General features: G+C 40.0%; 1 protein-coding gene across 2 annotated transcripts in view; it reads left to right on the plus strand.

The window, feature by feature from the left end:
- Positions 1-27,771, plus strand: part of ELMO1 (engulfment and cell motility 1) — a 310,028-nt gene that overhangs the window by 20,064 nt on the left and 262,193 nt on the right. Inside the window, exon 2 of one of the 2 annotated variants that reach the window (XM_080338933.1) lies at positions 26,092-26,241. In XM_080338933.1, the coding sequence (XP_080195059.1) occupies positions 26,164-26,241 (78 nt within the window). In that variant the 5' untranslated portion in view covers positions 26,092-26,163. Of the gene's footprint in view, positions 1-26,023; positions 26,242-27,771 lie in introns of those variants that run through there. The other variant, XM_080338932.1, reaches the window with a different exon arrangement.

Consider the following 27,771-nt stretch of genomic DNA (forward strand, 5'->3'; position numbering starts at 1 on the left):
GGCCATATCTCACAGACTGAAAGTGAAATCACAGTGTGACTAGGGCTTAGGTAGACAATACTTATCTTTAGGTGAAGATCTAGCCAAAGGTTTTAAGAAGCACCTGTGCCTTGTCAGGCTGCTTGTGCTAATGGCTGTTTCATCACAGGTGAACTTTCTGTGGTTCCACACCACACACACCGTTTTTACTCTGGAGGACTGTGTTTCAAATGCTGTCTTGTTTGGTCAGAGAGTGAATGTGCTCCAAATTTAAACTCGAGGCATCACATCAGGAAAGAGGGGCTGGTTTGTTGTTGCAGTGGGATTGTATATTCATCAGGTTCAAAAGTAGTTCTTGTACCTCTTGATATGACAAAAGTATTCGCAAATACTTGGTGTTCTGTGCAGTGAACAGTCCTGGTCACATCTGCTACACGTTGTACTGCATATACCCCGTTATCTGTGTGAGTTACTTTTCTCTGTTTCACTGCAGTTTAATTAGTTATTCCAGGCATATGATGGAAAAAAAAAGTATCAGTTTCTCTGTGTTATCACCTCACATATATTCAGTTAAGTTGCATAAGCTTATCCTCATTTCACCCCAGATTTTGTTCCCAGTTATATTTAATAGGCACAGGGTAAATGCACTTCACATCACACTGATATTGCATACACATTTTGTGGTGAATTGTATCTTTCTGACCTTTCCAAGCCAAACTAGTTCTCACAAGAGCAACTGAGGTCCAGCCTCATATGTCCCAGGAGAAGATCCTGAGTTTTGTTTCTTGCTCCTAAAGCTGAGTAAATTCATATCGTCCTTCTGTTCAAATGCTGATTTTGCTCTTATATTCTCTGCTTTTTATATGCTTCTGGTTTACATGATTACCTACTAGTTTTTTGTTGATTTATTGGCTAATGCTGTCTAGTATTGCTGTATGGTAAGGGCATTGTGAGTATAAATGTTTGAACAGTTGTGAGGCATTTAGTTCTGTAAAAAAGACTCACATAAGAACTTAGAAGGAAGAAGATCATTTGCATGTATGCAGCTAAAATATTTTGGAATTCTGGGACTTGTGAACAGTAGAGAAGACTTCGGTAACGGAGCTGTAGCAAAAAAGCAACTACATAGCTACAGAATATTTTACTGGTATTCAGAGTAAATATACAATTTCAAATACATTGTTTGACAGAATACAGTAAATCTATGATTACACATGTGTGTCCATAAAAGGTGCATCCCAATGTTTGGGACATCTAGTGTGAAATATCAAGTAAATAACAAAGCAGTGTTAATGTGTTTTAGAATGGTTTTAAGTTAACGACAGAGATTTATTTAAATTACATGATATTTCTTAGATTACTGCTCTCTGTTCTAGATTACAAATCTCTTCTATTTCAATATTTTTCTGTGGGAGTTGGTGATAGGAGTGGGAGGAGATGCATTTCTGGTTTCATCTGTATCCCTGAATTAACTATGAAAAAGGGTGAGTTCTTAATTTAACTAAAGCTAAATCTTAGTGAAAACACAGCTTATAGACTTCTGCACAAGCTTCCACAACTTGTTTTAATTTTATAAGTGTTTTACTTTCATTAGTTGACCACACTAGGAATGCAGGTTTTTCACAGCAAGACAAAGACTTCAAATACCAACCAGCTGGGTATTAGTTCCTCCACTTTAATAGCAGAGCCTCCTTGCCTTCCCCTCCAACTTTGGCCACAGACCCATTTTCCCCATTGGATTGGGGCAGGGCGACTTTCTCTTCCCCTGTTTGGGGGACCAGCTATAAAGCCTGGTAGAACTTCTGTGCTGAGTTTCAGGTCTCGTCTCACCTGTGGCTGGTGGTACTGGCTCCTTCTGATGTCCACCTCACTGTGAGGTGGTGAGTGGGTTAGGTGGGATGGTTCCCCATGGGCTGCATACAAGACCTGACCCATAGAACAGATTTTATGGCTTTGCCACGGAGTTGCGGCTCTTGTGGCAAGATGAGTTTAGGAAGAAGTACATCTCCAGCTGTGGTTGTGCTCTGCCAGGGTCCTTCTGCATTTTACAAGCAAGCTTGTAAGCTGGTGGCTGCCTCTTGTACAGAGAGAACAGAGTCATCTTGGTGAAGTGTCTTACACATGTGGCCTTTATATATATATATGAGGAAGCTTTGCGCACAGAAGAGTCAGCCTACTTTGTATGCCCTCCCAAAACCACCTGCAAGACATCACTGAGTCTCAAGAAAGTCTGTAAAACTGATTGTGAAGGAGGCATATTTCATTTGACTGAAGTTAAGACATATACACGAAATTAAATAAGTTGTATCAACCCATCTGTAGGTGACCATTGGTCTTGATAATGGTAAATAAAAGATTAGATGTCATATGTGAAATGTTCCTTTTTGGATTTAAGGGACAAAAAAGCTGAGAGATCTGGTTGAGACTACATATGAAACAGTTTTAAACTACAAGCTCAAAAATAATTTAATTTCCAGTAGATGGGAAATGTTGAACCTGAGATTAAGGATATCTGGATTCTTTTACTTAAGGGTATATAAGTGGGATATTGCTGTGTCAAAATCTGAGTTTATAGGTCACCAGCAACTCACTAATAATCTCAATCTAAGTATAAGGTAGTTCATCTTCTTTGAGAAAGCTGCCTATGCATTTAGTGTATGCTGAGTGTTTATCTGCATAGGAACACTTGGAAAAAATAATATGGATTAAGATATGCTTTGGAAGTGGATTAAATTACATAGTACTCCTATACAAGGACTTCTAAGCAGAATTTAAGTGGCTTTTATTTTAGTTTCTTCCTCAGTTAAGTACATTAAATCAAATTAAAGGCATTTAAATTTTACTCACATGTCTGTAGAAGTTTAATGTAATCTTATTAATGTGCTTTTAGTAAAGTTTATCTGCATTTACTTTCATTATTTTCTTGTAGGCATATTGGAGACATGTTAAAATGAGCAGTAGCTGAGATCAGCCAGTTTAGTGTAATTTCATAGTTTTTATTTTTTGTGCCCTAACATTCTTAGATAGACCAGCGCTGTCTCTCTGTTTACTGATACCACCCAATTCAGTCTTCTGGTTTTCAGATCCCTCATTTGTGAATTGTCAGTAATGATTTTGATATTCTCAAAGGGACTAAGAGCCCTCCATATGAGAAATGCTTAGTAACAGCTGTGTGCTGGTATTTGGTTATCATCCAAATGGAAATCTGAAGTTTGGCTTTGGCTTTGTTCATCAGTGTAAAGGTGAGGATGGAGTAGGGGAAAATGAATGATCTAAGAAATTTTACCCTTGAGTATAGTTATTTTTCTGTAAAATTATGACAGGCACAAGGAAACTGTGGTTTTAATGTAACATAGAGTTCAGACAGCTACATCTGTTCTTACTGCACCTGGCTTAGCATATTCATGTATGATAAAATGTGCTCTGGTTTTTGCAGATTCTCACATGAGAGACATATATACACATTAATCAACAGATGGTAAATGTGGTGTTTTTTTCCCTTACAGAAGTAGAGACAAAATGTGAGAGAAACCTTGCTTTTACTGACGAGAACCTAATGTTGCAGAAGTTGATTTGCAAAATGGCAGCAGCAACTTCAGGCCTTTCAAAAGACACATCTTTTTCTTTGTTGTTAGAGGCTTGATATAAATCCAGTGACATGGGGCACTTGAGAATAGTAAATGTTGTTATGCACAAATAGGAATGAATGGCTTGAAAGTTTCATGACAAATTACTCATGTTGGCATTGCAGCGTGAGGGCTGTATAATGCTGCTGTATGAGGAGACAGACAGTGATTGTATGTGCTCCCTCTGAATATGCAGCATGGTGATCTCTGGCATGTGTTTTTCCTGTATGTGGCAGCATCTAGCAGTGGGCAGTTGTAACTTCTGATGATTTGAATTGCCAAGTGATGCCTTTACACTCAAATCCATAAGAAACCAACCTTTTCCTCTCCCACCCACAGCCCCATTGAGAAGGGAAGCATACTGAGTTGCAAAAAGTATGTCAAATATGCATTTAAATGGCTTGCTTCTCTGACGTTTCATTTGATATGTGCTACATGTGACTTTGAAGCATAATAGAGCATTGTCCTAAACTGATGGAGTTAGACAGTGTTTGATCTCTTCAGCTGAACAATTGTATTGTTTTAATGCTAAGGAGAAGACCTTTTAAGTAGGAGAATTGATTTTATGCATTTTTAAAGAGAAACCAGGATATAGCTGTGGTTTCTTTTTCCTTTTGGTTTTACAGCAGTATAACAACAGATAAGTAATATTCCCTCAGGCTGAGGTTAAATGCGTAAGAGACAGTAAGTTCTGTGATAATGTTAAGCCCCTAAAAACCAGTTAATTATGAAGTGTAGGTACAAAGTTTTCTTTCAGTCTCTTTTGTTTCATTTCAAAAAGTTATCAACAACTTCTGAAAGTAAGATCTTTAAAATACACATATTCCAATGACAGTAATGGTTTTAATTATTGACCTGCTGTTGTTCATGAAACATCTAGACGGTGTACTTGAAAGGAAGGAAGTAATAGTTTTACTTAGTAAAATAATGTTCTTATGGATATAGCACAGGTGAGGGAGAAGGAAAAAATTCTAAAAAGCATACTTAGCAAATTCTGATTTGTGCTAATAGCCTTTTTTGTCATCTTCTGGCAGCACTTTTCAGACACCAGGTTTTAAATTGTGAGGCACCAGCTGTTGGTACAGGTAGGTCAGTGGTAACTAGTTTGAATACAAGTAGATATAACGTGCTCTGTACTTAGGCAGCGTTTTTTGAAATATTGTGAAAACTGGCTCTGTGCAGATCTGCAGCTGATGTGAGCTGGAGGTTAGATCTATTGGAAAGCTCTGATATAAGAATTGTACCCTAGGATTGTTTTTAAGATTAACCCGCCTTTTGCTTTTTGCTTTTCCACCCCCTCTTTCTGAAATAACACTACATTTTGAGATAACAAATTGGCTAGTATCCCTTGTGTATGGTTCCTGGCTATACACAGTTAGGTAAGAGCATGAGCAAAATGTAAATTCTTAGGTAACTCGGCAGAAGATACTATTTCATCACAATTGCTATTTAATTTTTGCAAAAGAACCTCCCACGCTGAATGTTCTTTGAGTTATTTGGGGTTGATTTTTTTCATGAATAAAATTCTTAGTCATCTTCAGAATCTATGCAATATCTTAAAGAAATAAAGACTTTGCACATTTAAGTAGTTAGTTGGTCTCCTTTTGTATCTCTCTTGATTCTTACACTCCTTGTTGTGTATGTGAGAAGTTGCTCTTGTGGTTGTAGCAGTGGCCTTGAATTTGGGAGTTAAGGGGTGAGAAATCCTTCCCTCGTGGAAACTTACAGAGAAGAAATTTACTTTTGTTTCCTACTTTAAGCTCTGATGGTAACTTTCTACATGACCTTGGTGTGAAGATCTTATCAGCAGAGTTTACGTAAATAACCTGCACCTGGATCTACAGGGCAGGAATGCACTGTGGGCTGCCACATTGCAAAATTGCCCACAGGTCAGTGGTACGTGTGGCAGTGGTTGTATTCCTCCTTGTAAGTGACTCTTGAGGATACATGAGGTCCTTCATCTTTCATCAAAATGCAGATAGGCCACCGAACAAGAGGCATCTTTACCTCAGCTGTGGTCTGTGCCCTGAACTTCTGCTCCCCAGCTGCACAGCTCACGTCAGTTTATATCATGAACGGTCTTGGATCAGTAGTTTTGTGGAGGGAGAAGTACTGGGATGTTGTGCAAATTGGCCCTTTAATTGCTGCAGTGAACATAGTCCCATGGACAAATCACAGAGCTTGTTGGTACCTGGATAATGACATGTATTTCCATGCCTAGTAGTATATCCTAATAATATGTAAACTGGAAAGTTCCAGAAGATCTTTATGAAGGCGTTTGAGATCAGTAAAAGTTATCACTGAAAGCAAATCCTGTGCTTTTATTGCAAGTACCAACTCTTGATGCTATTCTAAAAGCCTGAGCTCATGAAGCTAAATGACTGCATTAAAAAAAGGTTTGTTCATGGGGGTAATAACTCTCATTAGTCTAATTGGTATAGCTGGAGAAAGTAAACAATCTTGAGTTGCAAATAACTGTTCCCTGTCATGCAGTACAAGCAGCAGACTTCAAAGCTGAATTCAAGTTAGAGAACACATGCTTTGAACTTGCTTAGGTCTGTATCAGTCTGGCAGAAAAGGATAGTTTGTGTCTGCAGAGTAAAGGACGTGATGGTAAAGCAAAACAAGGGAAGAAGGGTGTTGTCTATGGGAAGGAGTGAGTCAAGTAACATATGGTCTGTAAAACATGGAGACATTTTTATAATGTGCAATAAAACTATTGTCTCTGTATCTCATCTTTTTGTTATGTATTACAGCTATGATCTGAGGCTTGTTTCCGAAAGGGTGGTGGTTTGTTTGTGAGGCTTTTTGATTTTTTATTTATTTATTTATTTTTAATCTCCTGTGGTAAGTGGTTGTTTATCTTAGGTTTTTTATTTGTTTTAATTGGTTACTCATGTGAGTTTGCTCTGGTGCACAGTAATGTGCATTTAGAAATAGTCAATTTAGAATTGCTGCATAAAACTAATTAATGAAACAATATCTATAATTTTTTCCCTTTTTTTGGAAGCAGATTTAAATAGTATCAGCTGAGAAAGGTAGTTTTTGATTTGTGTTTAGGTACTGGGGGTAGCAAATTTGGGTTTAGTTTGCTTTAGAATACACCTATCACAGCAGAAAGGGAAGGGAAAGACAAAGTCTGAAAAGCACTCTCTATCTTGCTCAGTTGATGTTGAAAGGGCATCTAGGAAAACTTGCAACAACCATTTTGAAGATTGATGAAGAGTGTGAAACACTTTGCTCTTTCCAACTTTGCTTCTGCTACACTTACTACTTGGTTAAGCCTCAGGAAAACTCATGAAGGTCCAAGGAACTTGGAGGACATACCTTAATACTTGGTAAAGTTGTGCTCTTGTTATATACTGAATGTATGAATGTTGTTGTCTTCTGTTGCATGTGTACATTATTCTGCATATTGGAAAGACACAAGCCCTCTCAGGGATTTAGGTTTTGTTTTTTCCTTTTTTTTTTTTTTTTTTTTTAAGCTTTTTTTAATCTGGACCACTTTAAAGTTAACTAGACTAGCAAATCTTTTTTATGGATAGAGAGAGGGAAGGAACAAAAAAAATTAGCTTTATGTCTTTCCCAGGGAAGATGTTGGCTACTCCTGGTGTGAATGGCAAACTCTGGTTCTTTGATCCAGGCATTGCCCAGTGGCTTTGGTGTTGGGGAGGAAAAAGCAAACTGTTCTTTAGCTCCTGCATAGTCCTGCGGGCAAATCCAGGGGAAGAAGAAATGCTTTCATAAATTGAGTGGAGTGATAGTATCTTAAGATCTCAAGAGAGATTTGAAGGTCAAGGTCCAGTTTAACATTGTGATGGAGAGCAGACCGTACCAGAGGACGGATTTCTGCTGCACTGTGATGCAATGGCCTCAGGTCAAGGGAGGGATGCTGTGTGCAAGGCTTGACATCTCTGCCTTTGGAACCTCTACCTGGCCTTCAGACTGTTGTCTTCTAGGTCACTATGCCAGTTCAATTGCACGTTTGTTTTCCTGTGCTGGCCCTTACATGGAAGGCTATGTGCCATATGTGTCTCTCTCGTATTGCAAGGTTTGTATTCTGAGGTCAGACTTAAATCACTGAGCTTCTTGAGTGGTACAGCTGTGACACACGCATGGGATGTTTAATTACTTTATGAAATGCAGGGGTTTTTTTGGAAGGATTATGTTCTTTCTTAGACACTTGCCTTGTGTGCTAGTCTTATTGCTAAAGGAATATCAAAGTGTTTTTGTCCTGTGCTCCATATGGACTATAAGTGAACTAGTATGAACTATACTTGCTTATAAGAGGGGAGAATGGAGCTGAGTAAACTTGGCGAATAAAAGTTCAAATAAAATCATGGTGGCTTTAATGTGAATTTCCTTTTTGATTAAAAACTTACTCATTTCAAGTCTAAAATCAGCTTAACTTTGAAGTGAGGTTTCTTTTTATGATGTAACTAGGAAGTGTTATTCCAGCTGATGAATGTTATTTTGCTATTAGGTGGAGTCGTAAAAGCCATTGACTTCTCAAGTGAAAGGAATAATACTTTTTTCTTGATATGAAAAGCCAGTTACCGTGTTATCAGGAAAAGGCTTTAATGGCTGTAGCTCACCTAATGAGGGCATTATCAAACCTTCTATTCACAGATTTATGGGGTGATATTTCTTGAACTGAAAAACTGAATTGTCTTTGAAACTGCCATTTAATCTTAAATTCCGTATAGTGGAATAGTTGGTGTGGTGGTGGGGTGTTTGTTTGTGTATGTTTGTTTGTTTTCTTTTCTTTTGTTTTTTTCTTTCAGGTCAATATGAAAACATTTTGGTAAGTTTTACTGTTGTTTTGACCATAGCAGAAATCTTTTTTCCAAGTCCCTGTAAAATGTTTCACTAATTGTGTAGCTTAGGTACTAATGTGAAGTTACTGCTTCAGTTTTATCAGTAACCTTTAAAAGTAAGCATATGAATAAATTCTGACAAAAGTCTCCATTCTTAAATGCTGAAGTTGCAGGGCTCTTCTTTAAATTATGAAGAGATTGGATAGGACTGGGACTGAATTTGTTTTGTTTTCATATTGTGGTATGTTACAGTTTTATTTTAATGGCATAGGCTGGAAGAGGCAAACTAATTGCTGTTGTGGTGTGGAGGCATGTCGGAGTTTGAAAAATTACGGAGTTTGTGTCAAATTGGAGTGATGAAATACAGATAACAGGCCACAGCTGTGGCCACAAATTAGGCCTCTCCAATTTGATGCTGAATGTATTGCATTAGAATTGCTCTTCTAGGATTACCATGGGGTAAAGTCTGAATAAAACCAGATCTGAAATAGGGAAGCTAAAAGTGCATGCTGCTGTAAATGTTTGTTGGGGCTTCATTGTTGTAAAGTGAAGGTGACCATTTTCCTAGTGAGAGCAGTGCTCAGGATCTCACTGTTCTTCAAGAACTTCCACTGGCTTTTTCATCTTAGTGTTTCCTTAAGGTATTGGAGTTCTCGGTAGTTCCTTCCTCTTAGAACCAGCATGGTTTAGGGGAGGCTGAGAGATGTCGCTCCCGTGGTCCCACAGCACCTGTCCTAATGTGGGATCCATCAAGATTTGGGAGCGTGGGGTTTACCAGGAGATATTTCAGGATGGTGTGTAAGCTCAGTACTTCCAAAATAAAATCCAACTGAAGTACTGTGCAAAGACCTTCCTATATAGGAAGGATCCAGTGAGGAGGTAAGCATCACCTTATGAACTCCTTATGGGTATGGGAAACTTCAACGTGTGGGTTATTGCTCTTGCATTCTGTGGAGTTACCCCGGTACTGTTGGAACATTAATACTCCAGGTGTTTACAGGCACAGGACAGTAGTGTAGTAGTAAATCAGATCTAACTTACAAGGATAATTCTGAGCATTGATAGTTTTATTAGCAGGAATGTTCAGAAAACCAAAACTACAGGCTTGTAGTGTTGACTGGCCAACAGGCCAATGCTAGGTGCACAGTCGGTCCAAGAGCAAGAGTGTGAACTAGGGTGGACCAGCTGAGGCTGTCATAGGTGCCTTATGATTGCCAGGGTTCTACAAAGTTGGTTGGAGCATTGAGTTCTTATAAAACCAAGGGACAGCTCTGGCCAAGAGGGGGCTGTGTGTCAATTTCACTTATTCCACAAACACCAACTTTGTAAAGTACAGGAACTGGATTCGGGAAGACACTGAGTAATAAAAAACTGCAAGGTCCCTCCTGCTTCCTCAAATGTTCTCATTCAGTGAGTGCAGCTCTATTCTGACCTGCAACATCCCGTTCATTGTTTTCATGCTAGGAGCTTCCTGAAAGCCCCATGGAAAATGTGACACACTTTGTGATATAGAACAAACATCTTCTGGAATGGGACACAACCAAAAGGATAAAACCTTGTTCTGTATTGTGACTTTAATCCAGATTTGTATTCCAGTGAAAGACTCTGTGGTGGGGAAGATGTCTGGAACATAAGATACCACAATGTAAAGCACATGGTCATTCCTTGGATTTGAGGATTTATGTATGCACAACTCAGAATTGGTATATGTCTGAGCTTTTCAAAGGACTGTTCCTTTTTTCTTGCTGATACTTTAACTTTCAAATGCATTTGGCATTTTAGTGGATTGAGAGATGACCAACTGATGTCTATGTCCAGAAGCTTGAAAAGCAAAAACATGAACAAATCAAAGTGGGTTAAAGATCCGTCACGAAGTTTTATTTTAAAAAGGGAGAAAGGTGAAATCTCACTGCGTGTGCATTGTTCAGCACTTGCTCTCTGGGGCATATGAATCAGTCCCACATTACTGATCTGTAAGCGTTTTCTTTTGTGGTTGCGGTATATTTTCATTAGAAAAAACCATGTAAGATAATATTTGGTGTGCTACTTTTGGTGCTTATATTCATGTGCAAAAATCATGTGGTTTTTTTTTTTTTAAAAGCAAGCGTTTTCTGGCCTTGCGAAGTTCTGACTTCATAGAGTTAAGTTTGCTTGCTTGATTTATATCTTGTCAGCAGGAAGGGGATTTTGAGAAAAGGTGTAGTAAGCCTGCAAGCTTGAGAAAGAGATACAATTTTCATCGTTATGCCTGTGTGTCTGGGACACGGTTTCCCAAAGGATTTGAAGTAGAATATGCTTTGGGGACTGTGTGCTGTGTGTGTGGGGAGGAAGACAGTAGGAAATGTGTGTTTCTCCTGGCCTTTTTTCGTTGCTGGTAGTTAGCATTTGGAATATTGTGCCCTGAAGAGGGTGAGGTCAGAACCTGGTGGAAGAGGGGGAGTCATAAATAAGAGAAGTAAAAACTTTGAGACCCATCCCCTCATCCCCCTTGCTGCTGTACCTTCACATCCGCTCACTCTTTGGTGGCTTTTTATCGGAATTGTTGAAAGCGGAGGCTAAATGAAGAAACCAGCTTTCCTTTTGAACTTTTAACCTTCATGAAAGCTACAGTAATTGGCTTCTGCAGGGCTTAGATTGTTTGACATTTAAAGGAAAAAATCCAGGAAGAATGAAATACTGATGTGCACTTCTGAAATTCCCAAATTGCCAGTGAAGGCCTTTCTTCTATGTGCTTTAAAAGCCTCAAAAGTGCGGAGAGAGACTGGGGAGGGGTGAAGTGTCCCTGTTGCATCACAGCCAGGATGGTGCTTTGGCTGAGATGAAAGTGCAGCAGTTGGTACAAAACCTCCACCTGGGGAAAAATAGTTGGCGTATGTGTCAATGTAATAATCTCTTTGAGGGAGTGGAAGAAGGCTTGAAGAATGGGTCATAAAGCACTGTCAGAAAAGAAAAAGGTATGTGCATGGGGAAATGCCAAAGATGAGAGAGATTGATTGTACTGCCTAGGCTAAAGATGAGTATTATGCTTAGGTTTCATCTATGAATGAATGATGTATTTAAAAATAAATAAATAAAAAGTGTTTCCCCACTTAGTCCTTGTTAACAAGAACACAGTAAAACTCCTGACAGTTGTTGTTCTTTCTAAGAGTTGATCATGTGAAACATTTATTTACTAAACACATTTATTTACTAAACACATTTATTTACTAAAAGCAAGGGAAGCACATTAAAATCTAATACCTGCTTACTCTCATGGGTCTTGAAGCTGTAATCACAAAAGCAAATATAGTGTCTTAAAATACAAATGACTTTTTGCCTCCAATGACTTTTAATGCACATGTAAGTCAGTAATTAAAAAAATCTAAAAGCAGATCCAGATCAAATCATGCTTTAGATGACATTTATTTGAAAACGCTTGAAAGCAGCTTTCATGGGTATTGTTGCTAGCTTTGTCATCTATATAAAAATGTAATATATTTTTGTAAACTTGAAAATGGAAATTTAGAAGGACGCAGCCTGACAGCAGAGACCTGTAGCCCTTCCTTCTTACACACAAACTAATAGCTGTGCTGCACAGATCATTGCACGTGTAGCTGCTCAAAAGGAAAATGTGATCAACAAGGCTTTGTACTTATCAGCTGCTAGAAGAAACTGCCGACCTTTGGCATGGTTGAGTTTCTCTTAACAGAAAGCAGCAATAGATATTGTAGTTAACTTGGCTGGTGGCATGCAAAACTGCTTGGCTGCCTTCTTTCTTTTAAGATATGATTCTTCTTTCTTAAATAAGGTTGGGTAATGAACCAGGAGAAATAGTGGTGGATTTAAGAAAGGAGCTGTTAAAAACAGGCAGCTCCTCAATTTACTGGGAATAATGCGGTTTGATTTTGTTAGAGGTGAAATGGTTCCATGCAAGATGCTTTGAGAAAATGTATATGAATACCATGAGAAAATTTGGATCCTTTGTGGGATTTTTCATTTTGCTGTCATGTTATGTGTTTTTCAAAGCAAGAGGCACGTTTTTTTTTCTGTCATGTGCTGGTCTCTTTTAACATCTGTATTTTCACTTCAGCAATTAAGTGACTAAAAGCAAAGGTGGGAGGGTAGGGTAAGCAGCAGCTGTGCATTAATTTCACTGTGTAAAACTAGAGAGATTATTTGGGGCCAGAAAGCGGTAACTGTCACAGGACAGTGGTCTCTTCCTGTCGTGTGTGCTGAAAATAACGCACTTGCCAGGAATGACTGAGCCAAGGAGCCAGATGACAAGTTATTTGTAAGTTGACAACAGCTTAAACTTTCAGGGCTGTAAATCTAAAACACACAGTGTTTTGCAAAGTCACTCATATTAAATGATGAAAGCCTGAGTAGAAGGAATAATGTGGTAAAGAGGTGAGCGGTAGTTGCTCACTAGGCTGTTTCAGAGTATTTGCATTTTGATTGGCTCTGCAGACATTTGTGGGTGCCTCAGGGACTCTTAATGTAAGGAAAAACAGCTTTATATGTAAAGAAAAATGGCAATGAGGCTTCAGACTTGCTCCCTGCAGCATGTTCTGTGTGCTCTTTCAGTTTTGGCTTAAATGAATAAAATGGTGATGCTTTCATTTTGACAGAGAAATTAGTTTCCCTTGCTGATTTCTTTTAAAGTATGTAATCCACCTAGAAATGTATTTGTAATTTTGTGCTGGTAATGACTCTTTTAATTTGGCAGAGTAAGAGAATTAGAAGACATTGGCCAATAAATACAACCACAAAATGGTTTACCTCTTTCTGTCCCATCTGAAAGTCCGTATCTGGGATGCTTGTGAGAAGCCCTGTCTGATGGATAATTGCAGCAATGTGCTCTGGAATGTTTCCAGCAGACTCTGAAGCTGCATCCTTCACTTCTACCTCTCTGTTTTGTAATGGCAGGTGTTGTATTCACACTAAGGATGGTAGTGAGAAATAGGTAAGCCAGTCTTTGCTTTCATGAACTTGAGGGCTGGGAAGGGTGAAATGCTGGAAGAACTGGGTGAGTAGCCTGTCCAAGCACATGAATAAATTAAGGCGACTGCCCATTCTGGGTAATCTGTCAACCTGATTCAGATACAACCCCCTACAGCCTCTGAATGCCTCTCAACTTCTCTGAGGAAGTGTGGTGCCCCATTTTATAGTTGGCAGTTGGAGGCACAGAGGGCCAAAGGGCAAGTACGTGGCCACACACAAAGCCTTTGAATAAAACAAAATTAAACACAAGTGTTCTTGGTTCCAAGTTTAACATCCTTGTCTTTGAAGCAGACTTTCTGTTCATTTCAGTGTGATTACTATGTGTGGTAGGGAGTTCTCTTTAATCAGTGCTGTTGGGGAAGAATCTTGGTAGGTGTAAGGTCTCTCTGCAGGTGGGTTTTTTTCATTGTATTTTTCTCTGGTGTATCTTACACTGGCTGCTAATGATCACATTCTCTCAAGGACACCAAGGTCAAATAAGAATCTGGGGCTTTATGTCTCAAGAGGTTTGTTTTGCAAATCCAAGAATACATTTTTCTATCTTGTTCAAATGAGAGCGTTAGACTTTGTCCTGGGCACTGATGCAACATATTTACCTATTGGCTCTGCTGCCTCGGAATTTCCTTCAAGAGGAACTTTTCAATGTCATCATTTTTTTTCCCAGTCCTAGTCAAAGTTGTCAGCATAGTGGGTGAGACCAGCAAGGTAAGAGATGTGGCTGAAATCCGTCTAATTCCTTAGCACCCTAAGAAAACATCTTGTGAAGGTGTTGTGTCTAGCAGGAATCTGCTTCAGAGTTTGGAGAATCGCACCTGTGTAAAGGAAACTCAAAGACATCTTCAAAAACATATTCTCCTTCATTTCTCCTGTACACCATCCTTCTACGTTTTGCATGCCCAGGCCAAGAAGCAGCAACTGGGAACTCCATGTTGTGGAGAACATGTCTTTTGTGAACCCTAATGCTGGAGTGATATTCCAAGCAAGGTAGGAGGAAGTCACAACCAGCTCTGACAGAACAGCAGAATCCACTTTTGGGAGCAGGGGACTGTAGTTGAAATGGGCTACAAGTTCTGATCTTCAGGGACGTGGAGTCCACTTTTTACAGAGCAGGTTGTTTGACAGCTTTGGAGATGTGACATCTCTTTCCTGATCATGCTCCTTACTCCAAATTAAGACCTTCCGATGGGCTGTGGCCACAGTTCTGTGAATGCTGCATGATGACTGCAAAAAGAGCAACCTGAAGCATCAGTGTGCTGTTGGATGGGATGGGGGGAGAGAAAAGAAAATAGAGTATTCTTTTAGCAGAGATGCCCACTGTGGCTTTTTGGAAATGCTTACACTTCCAGTGTACAACTTGCTAATATTACTTAATATTGTGTAAAATGAGAGTGAGTAAAGCTCTGTGTTTACTCTTGTCACCATGCCATCAAACCTGTAAGCTATGTTTTAGTCTTCACAGCAGGGTAGAAGCACTTTACTGAAGGGCAGAAAGAGGACTTCATTCTGTTTCAGAGAGATTAATAGCTAAATCGCACTTGCTGCTTGAACATCAGAGATCTACTGATGTTAAATTACTACTGAAAGCAGATGAAAAGTGCCACAGAGTTACTGTGTTGTGCTTTGTTTTAGTGTTGCTGTTTTCACACAAAGGGCTTTTCAGCCAGGTGTTAGCCCTCTAGGAAGTTCAAAATGGTCAACTTCAGTTGACAGCTTTATTTGGAAACACTTCTAACTATGTCAAACTGAACTAGACAGTTAACTGAACAGTGATTTGCCACCCCTCACCCTCAAGTGAATGGGAACATTTAATTTGGGAACACTGAAGTCTGAAAACAAGAAGGATAAACAGTGGCTACTCTCACAGGGGATGTAGAGGGATGTTACTTTATATTTCTGCAGATATGAACTCTGGCAATCATCAGAGCACTAAACATATACTTGGATTTTGTCCAAATACTTTAATCTTTTAATGTCTGTTACAATTATAAAGGAGCTCATTGAGTTAATGAAACATACTGTAATGAACTTAGTAATTGCATATTTTTACATTGTTCTCCTCTATGGAATTAAATCATTAAATCTCAACTGTGTGCCATTAACTTTGCACAGGTGCAATAAATCTTTTTTTTTTTTTTTTTTTTTTTTTTGGCTTGGAGCATATTCCCATGATGGTTAAAGATAGGCAGGTTCTATTCCTGTTTTCTTCTTTGTCCCTACCCATTCCTTATAGTGGCCTGATGCTTGAGTGAGTGAGTGGCAAATGTTTTCAAGGGGCTAATCTGGCTCAAGATGTATCTTTGTTTCTGTTTTGTGGGGTTAGCTTTTGAACAGCCCATCTCTGAACTGGCCTGCTGGACATGTACCAGTGCTGGCACTGAGGAGGAAGAGGCCAGGCCATGACTTTGGGGAAGCATACACATCAGATCTGGTGTTTAACTGGACTTGGAATGGCAGAAGACTGAGGTTTTTGGAGTAGAAAGATTTCATTTTAGCAAAGAACATAAAGATAGTAGCTCAGGATGATGTATGTATTACAATATTTTTAACATGAAACAGTTCTGATGATCCATATGTTTGCTACATAATAAGTTAGAGGTATGCATGTTGTTATGCAGCAAAGGCATAGTGTCCTTTTGCTTGCTGCTGCCATCATATTCCTGTTCTGTAGTTAGCATTTTTAAGTTCTTAGCAGGTAAGACACTTGGCAATAACTCCTGGGTGTAATCAAAAGGGTATTAAATGTTTGAGGCACTCTTATTTGTTTTTAGGATAATAGAGAAAAGCATTACGCAACAAGCATTGGTTCATTTTCAATAGGTGTTTTGATAGAAGTTGACTGAGTTGCAGCAGCAATTGGTGACAATTGATTTTTCTGGCTCTTGAGAAGGAAACTGCCATGAATTGTCTTGCGGAATAACGTGGCTGGCACAGTCCAGTCCTCAGTGTGCAGCTAGTGCCAGTTGCGTTGTCTGGATGCGTGTATTGTGGGAAGGCTGAGCGCTTGGTTCATTGATTAGCCAATTTGGAAACAGTGAGTGTTTTGCTCGTTCTTGGCATAACTGTGCATGTTCCCAGAGAGGCTGGAGCAGGAGCTTCAACCAGAGCGTGGAGATGAGGAAACACAGCTGTGCCGTCATCAGCTTTGGACAGTGAGTGTGGCTGTAGCCACGTGGGGAGCCTCAGAGAACCTTTGTAATTATAGTTACTTATGAGACAGGAGGTACTTGGAGAAGCAGATCATATATGCTACAAAGGTGACTTTTTAGCTGATAACTTTTTACCTGAGCAATGAAGTAAGTATATTTACTAAATTACCTAGTATTTTTCATGAGTCAGGTTTCTTTGTTAAAGTATTTCAGTTTTTTTCTTATAGTAAATCAGGAGACAATTATAACACATCTCTTTAGCTGCAGTGGCTCAATTGCTGGCTCTCCCCTTCTTGCACCCTGTCCCCACTTTTATTTTTTTAATAGCCCAACATAATAGCGTAAATTGGATTCAATGGAGTTGTAATGTTCACATGTGGGTTGTAATTTTGAATTTCGGAATGAACACATTGCCTGCCCTACTGCCCCTGCTAAAAGAGAGAGACAGTAAGCTTTTCAACTCTTGTCTGCTGCTTGAACAGCACGACTCTCTAGAGCTTATGACTCAAACCAGTAGAAGGATGGTGTTTGCATCACTCTTTCCCTGGGCCTTGTGGATTTTAACGTTAAATAAAGTGTGCAGTAACGTTATGGGGTGACCACAAATTGTACCAAGTGCTTAAATGTGATGTATTATATTAGATTATAACACAAAAGCATTTTACACTAGTTTTCCTGTCAAAAGTTTCATCTTTAAAATCTCAGTTGAAGTATGGAAGACTGAGATGTTTTTTGCATGGGCACCCTTTGATGACACCTGGGAGATTGCTGTTCCTAAATTGTAACCAACAGCTGGTTTTAGTGTACTCAGGGAATCTACTCAGGGCATAGAAGGCAAGCTGCTACAAAAGCAGTTCTTTTTGCTCATTGTGTGCACAGCTGAATACAGAAAAGGCCCAGTGTTTGAACACTGGTGGGCAGGGTATAGGTCTTGAGAGTGCTTAGTCATTGTATCAGTGTGGTCACAGAATCACGGAACGGTTGAGGTTGGAAGGTACAACTGGAAGTCATCTTGTCCAACCCTCTTGCTCACGCAGGGTCATCTGCTACTCGTGGCTTTGCAACACAGAGATGAGCAGGAAATAGTCCCCTCTTAAAATACCCAGATCTCTTGTTACTAGGTGTCACATTTAATGCAGTTTTCCAAGCTTTACACAGCACACATCTCCCCTGGAAATGGGCTGGGTGAGCAGAGTGTTGGTACTGCTATTTTCTGGTACTCAAGTTTCTTCTGAAAGGTTTCTAGCATCCCTCCAAAATACCCTCTGCATTGTGGTTGTATGAACCTGGAGCTTGCCCATGTGTCCATGTCTGTTTCCTTAGCATCTCTCTGTTCCTGTTTCTAAAGTGGTTTTAATAATGTCCATTAAAATGCCAGATTAGTCTCAACAACTGATATTGTTTGGAGGTACAATCACTTCAATGCAGAATAGCTCAAGTTATTCCACAAGTTTTAGCATAGACAAGGTTTCTGATATTAACATGGTATTTTTTTCCTGGGTGGCCATCGCTGTGTTTCCCATTTTAAGTTTGGTCGCTTTGCTGAATGTCCTTCAGAGAACAGGCACTGGAAGGTTTGTGAGTGCTAAGGGCAGATTGTTCTTTGTGAATATGAGAGTGTGAACTGGCAGAAATCTAGGAGTCCACAGGAGTGGATTCAGACACCATATAGTGCTGAAAAGTCAGGAAAACATGGCCTGTTTTGGCTATTACCAGTTTTGATAGGCTGATTTAGGTAAACATAAAAGAACACCTCTGTAGATGGGGCTGCTTTCTGCTGCAAAGATTACTGACAGGTGTTTTTTTTTTCCTTCTCTTGGTTTTTGTAATCCTAAAGGAGGACTGTCGGTGCCTGAAGCAAAAGGCTGGTGTCTCCAAAACTTTTGTGTCCTCATTAGACCCATAAATGGTATCCAGTCTTTCTTTTACTGTTTCTTTTACTTCTTATGAGCATGATGAACATCAGGTTCTGCTTACGCACTGTGGAGTTTTACTGTGTCTCTCTTTTTCACACTACTTTTCTTTGCAGAATAATTTCTTTAAAAAATAATAATTTGTTTCAACCTCGGACATCTTTGGTTATTTCCTTTAGCATTCACTCATCTCTGCTCTCTCTTCCTCCATTTGACTGCTGACTTCCTGACTGTACCATTAGTTCCTCTGTATGTGTCATAAGCACTGATGGGGTAAAAAATTCTGGTTTTTTTATACTGCTGCTTCATCTTGCTTCTAGCAAGAAGTTAAGGGCTTCTCTCAACCCCGAGCTTATCTTCTTGTATCTGTTATCTCCTTTGGGATACAGTCAGTCATCGTCTTGATTCAGCCTCTGCTGAAGTGAAGCAATAAAGTGTTATCATCTTGACTCAAGATGCTCTTTTGTGTGTCCTGTCTAGTCTCCTGATTTATCCAAATGCCAGGAAAGTCCCAAGTCCCATAGACAGATCCGTGCTAGTGCTAGAAAAGAAAACTGACCTTTTGTTATTTTTTTACTCTTAGTTGTATTCTATTAAAAAATGCTTTCCTGCATCACAGCACTTTTGATAAACTTTCTTTGCTTCTCTTCAGTATATTTTCAGCCAAACTCTAATAAACTTATTCTATTTCCAGTTACATTGGACTCCTTTGGAGAGTGCTTAGCTTAAGCATTAAAAAGCATCTTCCCCCACCGCCCCAAATAAATTGTGCATCCATTCTTCTGAGTTGTAATATTTAGTATTGCTTTATGTCAGTGGTTATTTCATGGTACGTTTCCTATGTTTCCTTCTTTTTTTTCTTTTTTTTTTTTTTTTCCACTCAAACCTTCTTATTGCTGAAAACTTTCATTCCATCCTTACAGCTCTTCAAATACATCAGCACTACTGCTGAAATTGAGGCTTCATCTTTTTCCTATTACTTCCCTCCTACCTCTCAGGTTATGTGAGTTTATCTTGAGAGGTAGGAAAAGAAAATTGTATTCGGCTGGACTTTAAAGGATATTTTTTGCTGCATGCTTCAGTTCAGAAACATCTGGAGTACAACCTTATGTCAAGAAACAACCCCAAATGGAGTGACAGGGCTTGATAAACTGTGAAAAGTTTAAATGGATTCTAATGTTTTATTCAGAGTAGTGTTTGATTTTGTTTCTGTACTTGATATCTACCATGGTCTTTAAATTCCATATGCTAGGCAGGTACTCAGCACCTTTGATAAATCATGCTTTTTCTGTGATGCTGTGTTATTTTTGGTATGGTGGTGATACTGTGGTGGTGTGGTTTTTTGTTAATTTATTTATTGGAATAGTCTTTTGAATACCTGAGTTTGGTACTTTCCTGATCTCTAGTTTGAAGAGCTCAGATAATAACATCTTTAGTAAACAGAACACCTTTATCTGACTGGATGGTATATGAGTGTTAATTAAATTGCCAGAAGGATTCAGATACCTTGAATAATCAAACCCAAGTTTCTAGTTCTCCCTCTTCTGAATTATAGATGTGTAACTAAAAGTTCCTTAGTAGAAGGAGTGCAATCTTCCAAGAAGCGGGGGAGTTCAAGTTAAATAGGTACCTGAATTTTTCTGGTATGCTTCAATATGTGCTTTAGAAGCAAGACCAGACAGCCTGCTCGCCTGTATTCTAAGTACATCCAGTCTGTTGTGTTTCTCTCCACCTTTTCAAGCACCCTTTAAAGACTATTTTTCTCTCTGGTTTTGAAGAGTACTTTTTTGAAAGTGGGCCTGTCAATGGCAGTGAAACCTCAACCACATAAAATGCTTCCTAAGGAGAAGAACAACAAGACAACTGTGGGAAAGGTAAAATACATCATGGAATGAAATTTTGAAGAAAGGTTATGTGTATGCGAGAATGAGACTGGTGATAAACACTCCAATATTCACAATCTTTCGTGGGCAGCTTTGCCAGTGGCAAAAACCATCCTGCTCTGTGTAGTTCAGTTCAGGGTTTCTAGATATTTCAGAGGGGAAATGTGGTGTATTTAAACCCAAAGGGTCCAAAGCTAATCTTATCATAATATTAAATGTTGCGTTCCTGGGCTAACGATGCATTCTTGATCAGCAAATTGTGGGGTCAGCATCACAGAAATGTTCCTGTTGGGAAGCTGATGGACCATTCTGAGCCGTGGTAGGGTCAGGTCTTCCTGCAGTGTCTGTGGCTGCTGTAGAGCAGGGAGCAGCCCCCCTGCATTGTCTGCTCGCTGAGATCACCCCCTCTTTCCCAGCACTTGCCTAGGATGTTGCTTGTAGCTCCCGTGGAGCTTTTCTCCCATTTGTGGCAGAGCGTCTGTGAATTTTATTGACATGGGTCTGCTGGGTCTTGACTGCTGTGGAGTTCAGGGTTGAATAGCACAGAGTGCATAACAAAAGGGAAGAAGGCAACATGAAAGCCTTTTTATGTACACAAAGTGTACATCCAGCCCCCTGGCTTCAGCATCTTGTTTTTATTTCTTGCAGAGATGGTAGAGGATGTTTACAGCTCCTTGGACTCGGCTGTTCAGTCATGCAGTTTTAACTCCAAAAATAACTCTCTTGGGGGATATTAATCCAGCGTTGGATTATCTTTCTAAGATCGTTAATCAGACTTGGTCCCCGAGGGACCTTCCAGCTGAACTTGCCACTTAGTTTCCGCTCGCTAGGGCGACAGAAGCCGAGCGGAGGAAGCTGATGAGGTTTGACAAGAAGCAGTTACTTACGTAAGGTCCCGAGCAGAGGGACCCGTGTCCCTCTGCTCCCACTGCAGGTACCTGGCGGCACCCGCTGCGTCCTGCCTGCGTTACTGCCCTCCCTTCCCCTCCCTTCACCTTCTTTCACCATCCAGAAATGCCATGGGAAAACCTGTCTCCAAGCAGGGAGTGTTCTGTGCCAGCTGCAGGTGATTCCTGTGTACACTACTTTTTGTCCAGGGAGGAGAAACACGTGCTTTGTTTTATTAAATTCTCAAATGCACGTGATGCCCCTTCAGTCGCTTTTTCATCATTAACTTCCTTACTCCAGCAGTTCGTGAAATGACCTGGCCTGCTGTGTGAGTATTACCTTTCCTCCGTAAAAGAAGAAATGAGTTGTTGTAGGCTGCTGCTTTCATATACGACTAGAACTGCAAGTCATATAACTCCTATTAGCCTGCATTTTTTCTTCTGTTTGTGGAGTAAGAATAGAGTTTATTTCTTGAGAGGTATGCTCTGATAGCTCTAAGTTATTTAACATATTTTGAGATCCTTGTATGGAAAGTGCCAGAGAAATGGCAAAACAAGTTTAAAAAAAGAGTTCTACAGAGACCTAATTTCATACATGAATAAAATCCTGTTTTCCATATGCAATACATAGGTAGAAGGGGAAAATTCAATATGTTTTACTGACATACATGCTTCCTCAGAGCCAGGCAGGTAAAATGAGAGCTTGTGCATTTGTGCTGGTGCATTTTTGCATTAAATTTAACATACTTTGCTTTCTGATTTGGGTGTTTATTACTCTGACTTAGTAGACCACTGGAAGCACTGCATAACATGGTTGAAATGCAGGAATGTACTGTCTGTGGTAATAACAACAAGTTGCAGAATTTGCACTTTGACGGGCTCATCTGCGTTAGTTGTGAAAAACCCTATTGATGCAAGGAAGTGTAGACAAGTGGTAGAAATATTTTGGCCAGGGAGCAGGGTTTCACTCAAATTATAAAACAGCATGCTGCTGAGCATGGAAGTTGCTTAAACCTCCAGGTTATAGCTGTGTGCATTCATTAGGGAAAATAATGGGATGTTGCCTTCCTTTTCATGAGACTCCTCCATCACTTCATACACTCGTGTCCTCACATGCATCCTGTTGCCTTGAGGTTCTGCCTTGAAAATAAATGTTGTAAAAATGAGTTGCAAAGTTGCTCTTACATATCAGTGTTTCTCAGATCCCACTGGGAGAGAAAAAGGAATTGCACTTGAGAAAACTCCTTAACTAGACCTTTTAGTGACGTCCGTATACTTTTCACTGCTTGACGGCTGCTGTCATAACAAAAAGCAGTTCAGTTCTAGTTCTTCATTCACATCATGAAAATCGCTTACTAAATTGGAAGCATTTCACACCAGGAATTGTGCCTTCCTTATTTTACTGGGCAGTGTCTAACACACTGTGTACCACTGGAATAAATAGTAGGCAATTTGTAATTGTCAGCACTATAGGTTGCTGAATTTTCTGTGCAATCATAATTTTGTGATGACAGCTGTTTTGGCCTAAAACAAAGAATGCTTGTTTCTGGCATTGCCACATAGGTAGAATGAGACCAAATTATCTTTTGGATCCTGCACTGGATTAATAAGATTGTAAACCAGGAAAAAAAAATTGCCACATTTGCCTAGGATGTCACCTGAGAAACAGAAATAAATTTGTAGTGATGATTTTATATATGCTTTTCAGCATTCAAACTACACCAATGTCTCTTGAGTTGGTCTTCTCCTGGTGGGAGAAGTGGAACTACATCCATTTGTATTAGTTAAAGATCTGTCACTTTGCTTTGTGTTTTATGACTGTATAAGCATACGTATATTAATAATTATAATTACGTAGGAGATCTGTGCTAGCCTGCATTAGGAACTAGTCACATTGAAATTATCTTCTGAATACTGTGGCAGAGTTCTCTTGCACCTTGCTTTGGAATGCAAATGCGTATTTTCCATAGCTGAATTTGATTAACTTACCATCAACGTACCTTAACTCTTCTTGCTTAAACCATTTGCTTTCTTTCTTTCTGCATGACTCGTTTAAGGTGGACCACAACTCATTAAAGCAAAATGGGGGTTAATGCCCATATTTGTATGTGAGAATGGAGGTTTTATGCAAATTTATTACCGTTTTGCTTTCGTTGTGGGCAGTGATCACGAATCAATGTTTTTTTTTCTCCATTCTTTTCATTGTGAGCTTTGGAGTTAGCTAAACTCCTAGGAGTTACCTTCCGTTTGCCTTGCGGTGAAAGGTGACAGTGCTCCAAATTGCTTTCCTGTCTTCCCAGTTAAAAGGAAGTGGTTTTGCCTGTGCATCAGGTGGATTCTGTGGTTTTTATAGGTCTCCTTTCTCTTTCTATAGATATGTGCCCTACAGGTGATATTTTTTTTTTTTTCCATGAAAACCATAAAAGAAACACGATGCAGGTTGAAACAAAACTGTTGAAAGCAAGGGCTTAGTCGTCTGAAGCTCTCCTCAGTCAAGCCTGTCTGGCAGGAACTGCTGCTGCTCTTTTTTGTGTTGTGGCCAGTGAACTCAGGCTCTGGCTGAGGTTTCCAGCATCCCTCCTGCCAGGGATGCAGTGCTGTGCCAGGGCGCGCTGGGAGAAGCCTGTCAGTGTGGCACAGGGTCAGCCAGCTTCACTTAAGCACTACAGGAGGTTTCATACCAAAATATCACCAGGCTGAGACTGCCGAGGACTGTTCTGCTGAGGAGGTGGGAAACACCGTCACTGAATGAATGTGGGAGCAAAAATGTGACAAGGTCTCGGTTTTGAGTGTCAAGGTGGATTAACAGATCATTGCTGCCAATAAGTCTCGCTTCTCTTCCCCTGCTACGTTCCACCACTATTTGACTTGAACGTGGTAAAAAACAGATGACTGAAAATACATGTTTTGCTGGTTAGTTGAGTCAGGGTAACGCTCAGGGGAAAAGGAAATGGTGGGAGCGTGAGGTATCAGGGGAGAAATGGCGGGAGTTTCACATCCGCTCAGGCTCTACACGGGAAAAGACACCCAAAAGTGAATGACTGGCTCTTCGTACAGACCAGCAAGCCAGTTGCATGGTTTAGTTGTGTTTATTCCTGGTCCCTGTAACATCTACCACATGTAGACGATATCAGTGTGTTTCTTAATCATGCTGTTTAGTCTTTCAAGGCGCTTCCTGCAATCCAGTCTTATTTATAGACCATCCATTGTCTTGTTTACTGCCTTGTGGTTTGCTTTGTGGTGATGTGCGATCCTGTCGGCATCGGAACTGCCATTGTTGGAAATAAATTGCTGGAGTGTTAAAGTTGGCAAATTGCTCTCTTAGTCTGTGTCGAGAACCCTATGTAGAATGTAGCAGGGCTTGCAAACATGATGGGCTGAGTCTTTGCAGAGTAGACCAGAAGACACACAAGAAAAAAGGAAGAGCCGTATACATGAAGACTGGACAAACTCTCACTTGTAAGTTGTATGAGACGAAGGTACACAATCTTTTGATAAAGGGATTTCATGATTTTGTTCAGGCTGGTCTGTGTTCATGCTTCTGTTGCAGTTGCAGGAGAAGGATGGTTAGACTGGCTTAAGCTGAAGCAGCAGCTAAGGTGGTCAGAGCCTTTTTTTCCCTATATCTGTGTCGCTTTTGGATGTCTGGCATATACTGTCAGCTCGTCTCTTGCCTTAGCTCTTTCAAAGGGTGCATGTGCAACCATGTGTCCATGCTTTCGCCACTTCCTTCTCTTTTCTGCTAAGAAGAAGTGGGACTGCACCTCTGGGGGTTTCTACAGCTAATCTTATTTTGTCATACATGATGGCTTTCTGCTGGGTCTGGGCAGAGCACGGCAAAACACCGCGGTCGGCACGGAGGGCTGGGCACAGTGAGCGGGAAGCTGGCAGCCCGCAGGAGGGTGCGTGGGTCGCTGTGCCTGAGAGTTGCAGAGCTTTACTACTTGAGTGGCAGTCGTGCTGCCACCCAGCTGGGAGAGGGGCGCAGAAGGCTTGTTGGCAAGCTTAGAACCTTGAGAAATGTTTGTTGTTATTGAAAGGTTACAAACTTTGAGCCAAAAGAGAAAGAATTAAATTCTGCAGAAGCTGAGGGTTTGATTCTTTCCTCCCCCAAAATTCACAGATTGCGCTGTTTGACATGAGATCCTATTGATATTCGTATTGTTGCGGAACTATGATGTTTTATGTAGCTGATTATATCATTGTGAATGTATACGCTATCCTTGTGTATTCACATATCTGAGGTTTAACATAAAGAAGTATTTATATATGGGTATCTCTGGATCCGTTAGGTGAGGATATGTGTGTGTATGTATATGTGGAAACTGCTGTGTTCTGCCTTCTTCCTGACATCCTGGTTGCTATAGTGCAGTGATCTATTTGTGAACACTCAGAAGATCATTGCTATAGTTAAAAGAAACAGTGTTTCCTGGCCATAACTTCCTGGGCAATCTCTTCTCCTGGAGCACCAGCTTTAACCCATTCCACCACCTTCCCTGGGACTCCAGGAGTGACCCTGTAACAGGAGGTTTCTTTAGTTCATTGCTTTTCCAAACCAGCACATTTAATAATATTTCAAAATAGTTTGTCTATTTAAATCTAATGCATGCCTGTTATTCACCGTACATTTCAGTGCTTCAGCCATCTTTCTAACAGGCTGTCGAGCTGTGCAGCGTGTCGTGGCATTGTGTCCTGTGTTTGCTTCTGGAATATGTGGCATTCTTCTGCTCTTGCACATACCTACACACATACGTTTTCATCCACCTGCCCAGCCAGGCAAAATGTAGGAGACCAAGCGGCAGCGCTGGAGTTCTGTCTGAACTGCTGTGTGGGTTTATTTTTTTTTCCTTCTCTCTGCAGGTGTGAATGAGAGAGACTCTCTGCAGTATTTAGTGTCCAGTTGTACTGGCTCCGAAGAACAGCAGCGTCGCAATGCCCCCTCCTGCTGATATAGTGAAGGTGGCGATCGAATGGCCAGGTGCCTTCCCCAAGTTAATGGAAATAGACCAAGTAAGTGCCTGTGTTCGTGTGCTCCTAGTAAATAAGTTCTCTGCTTTTGTGTGTGTCTCTGCATTTATGTTTACTTAGATGCACAGATATGTTTCTCTGAGTGCATGTGTGGTAGATGTTCTTATAAGGGGTGTAACCCTCTTCCGCTCTTACTGCTTAATGCTTTTGATGTGTTTAGCTTCTTTTTTTTTTGTTTGTTTGTTTTTTAATTTGCTTCTTCTTTTTAAATAGCTGCTTCAACAAGCCCTTTACTGCTTGTGTGACACACTTAACACTTTTGTGCCTTAGTTTGTTCTACTGTAAAACTGTTGTAATGTTGTTACCTCTAGGTGGAAAGTCTTCAAATTTTTAGTCAGTGCTTTGCATTTGGGGTATGGTCATACTGAATGGCTGCAGCAAGTGCAGATTTTGGAACTTAAGTAGTGGTGCACTGTGAGCAGGAGGATCTTTGCTGTTCCATACAGGGATCTCTGGCTTTGTCCTGTTTAGCTGGTTATTTCTTATGCAATGGCCCTGTGGACTAATTGGAGGCAGTGTACAGAAACTAAGAAATTCAAAATTGTGAATTAAAGACTCTTTGTAGGAAATTCTGGGGGGAGGGGATTGAGCCGAGGGGAAACAAACCAAATCAGGTTTCACAAGTGCTGTATTTTATGTTTTGGACTCTCTGAGATTGTTTTTATATCACATGTATTAATATTAAAAGCAACCTCTTTAATATTTAACAGCTTATCTATAACGTTTTGAAATCACACAGCATGTTACCTGTTTAGAATAATTATTATTTCTGTAAATAGTATTCAGAGTGAAGGAAAGCATTTCATAATGTGCTTTAGACCCTAGTGTATCTGGGGACCAAGTACATTATAAAGTTCTATTGGAGAGGAGAAAATTTGAATTCGTGCTTGAAATGTTTTAGTGAAATGAGGTCCTAATTTCTTCATGCAGTGCAATCAGTTTCACTTCTAGTTAACCCTTTTGTGGCATATGCCTGGGAAGTTCCTATGTGAACTTTGGAGAAACATGGTACTAGAGAGTGGCTGGAATAACAGCAGCAGGATTTTTAGACACTCTGAAAGCCCCTATGGAGGAAAGGGGAGTTCCCAAGCTGTTAGCACTTTGATTTCTAGACCTGCCAACCTTTTCCGTGTTCATTTGCTGACATTTTTGAGTAAGAATATATCTACAGATACAAATCTTGCCTTCTTGGCATGAAGAATGTTTTACTTTTTTCTTCCTGTATAACAAATGGTAGACATTGTGCCCACTGTGTTCAAGGAAAGATGAATGTTAGTCATGATGAACTACAGCTTATTGCTACCAAGTACAGTGGGGACAAAAATGAACAAATATTATGCAGTCTCCTTCCAAGCAGCAGTAAAATAATACCAAAATGATTGGTTTTAATTTACAAAATGGCTTAAAGTAACTCTCCAAAAAACCTCATACCTTATCTGAAATATTAGCTTACTGTCAGGGAACCTTGTTTTTACCTTTATTATATAAGATTTAGAAGGGACAAGAAAGATC

The sequence above is a fragment of the Nesoenas mayeri genome (assembly GCF_963082525.1).
Source record: "Nesoenas mayeri genome assembly, chromosome: 2".
Lineage (NCBI taxonomy): Eukaryota > Metazoa > Chordata > Aves > Columbiformes > Columbidae > Nesoenas > Nesoenas mayeri.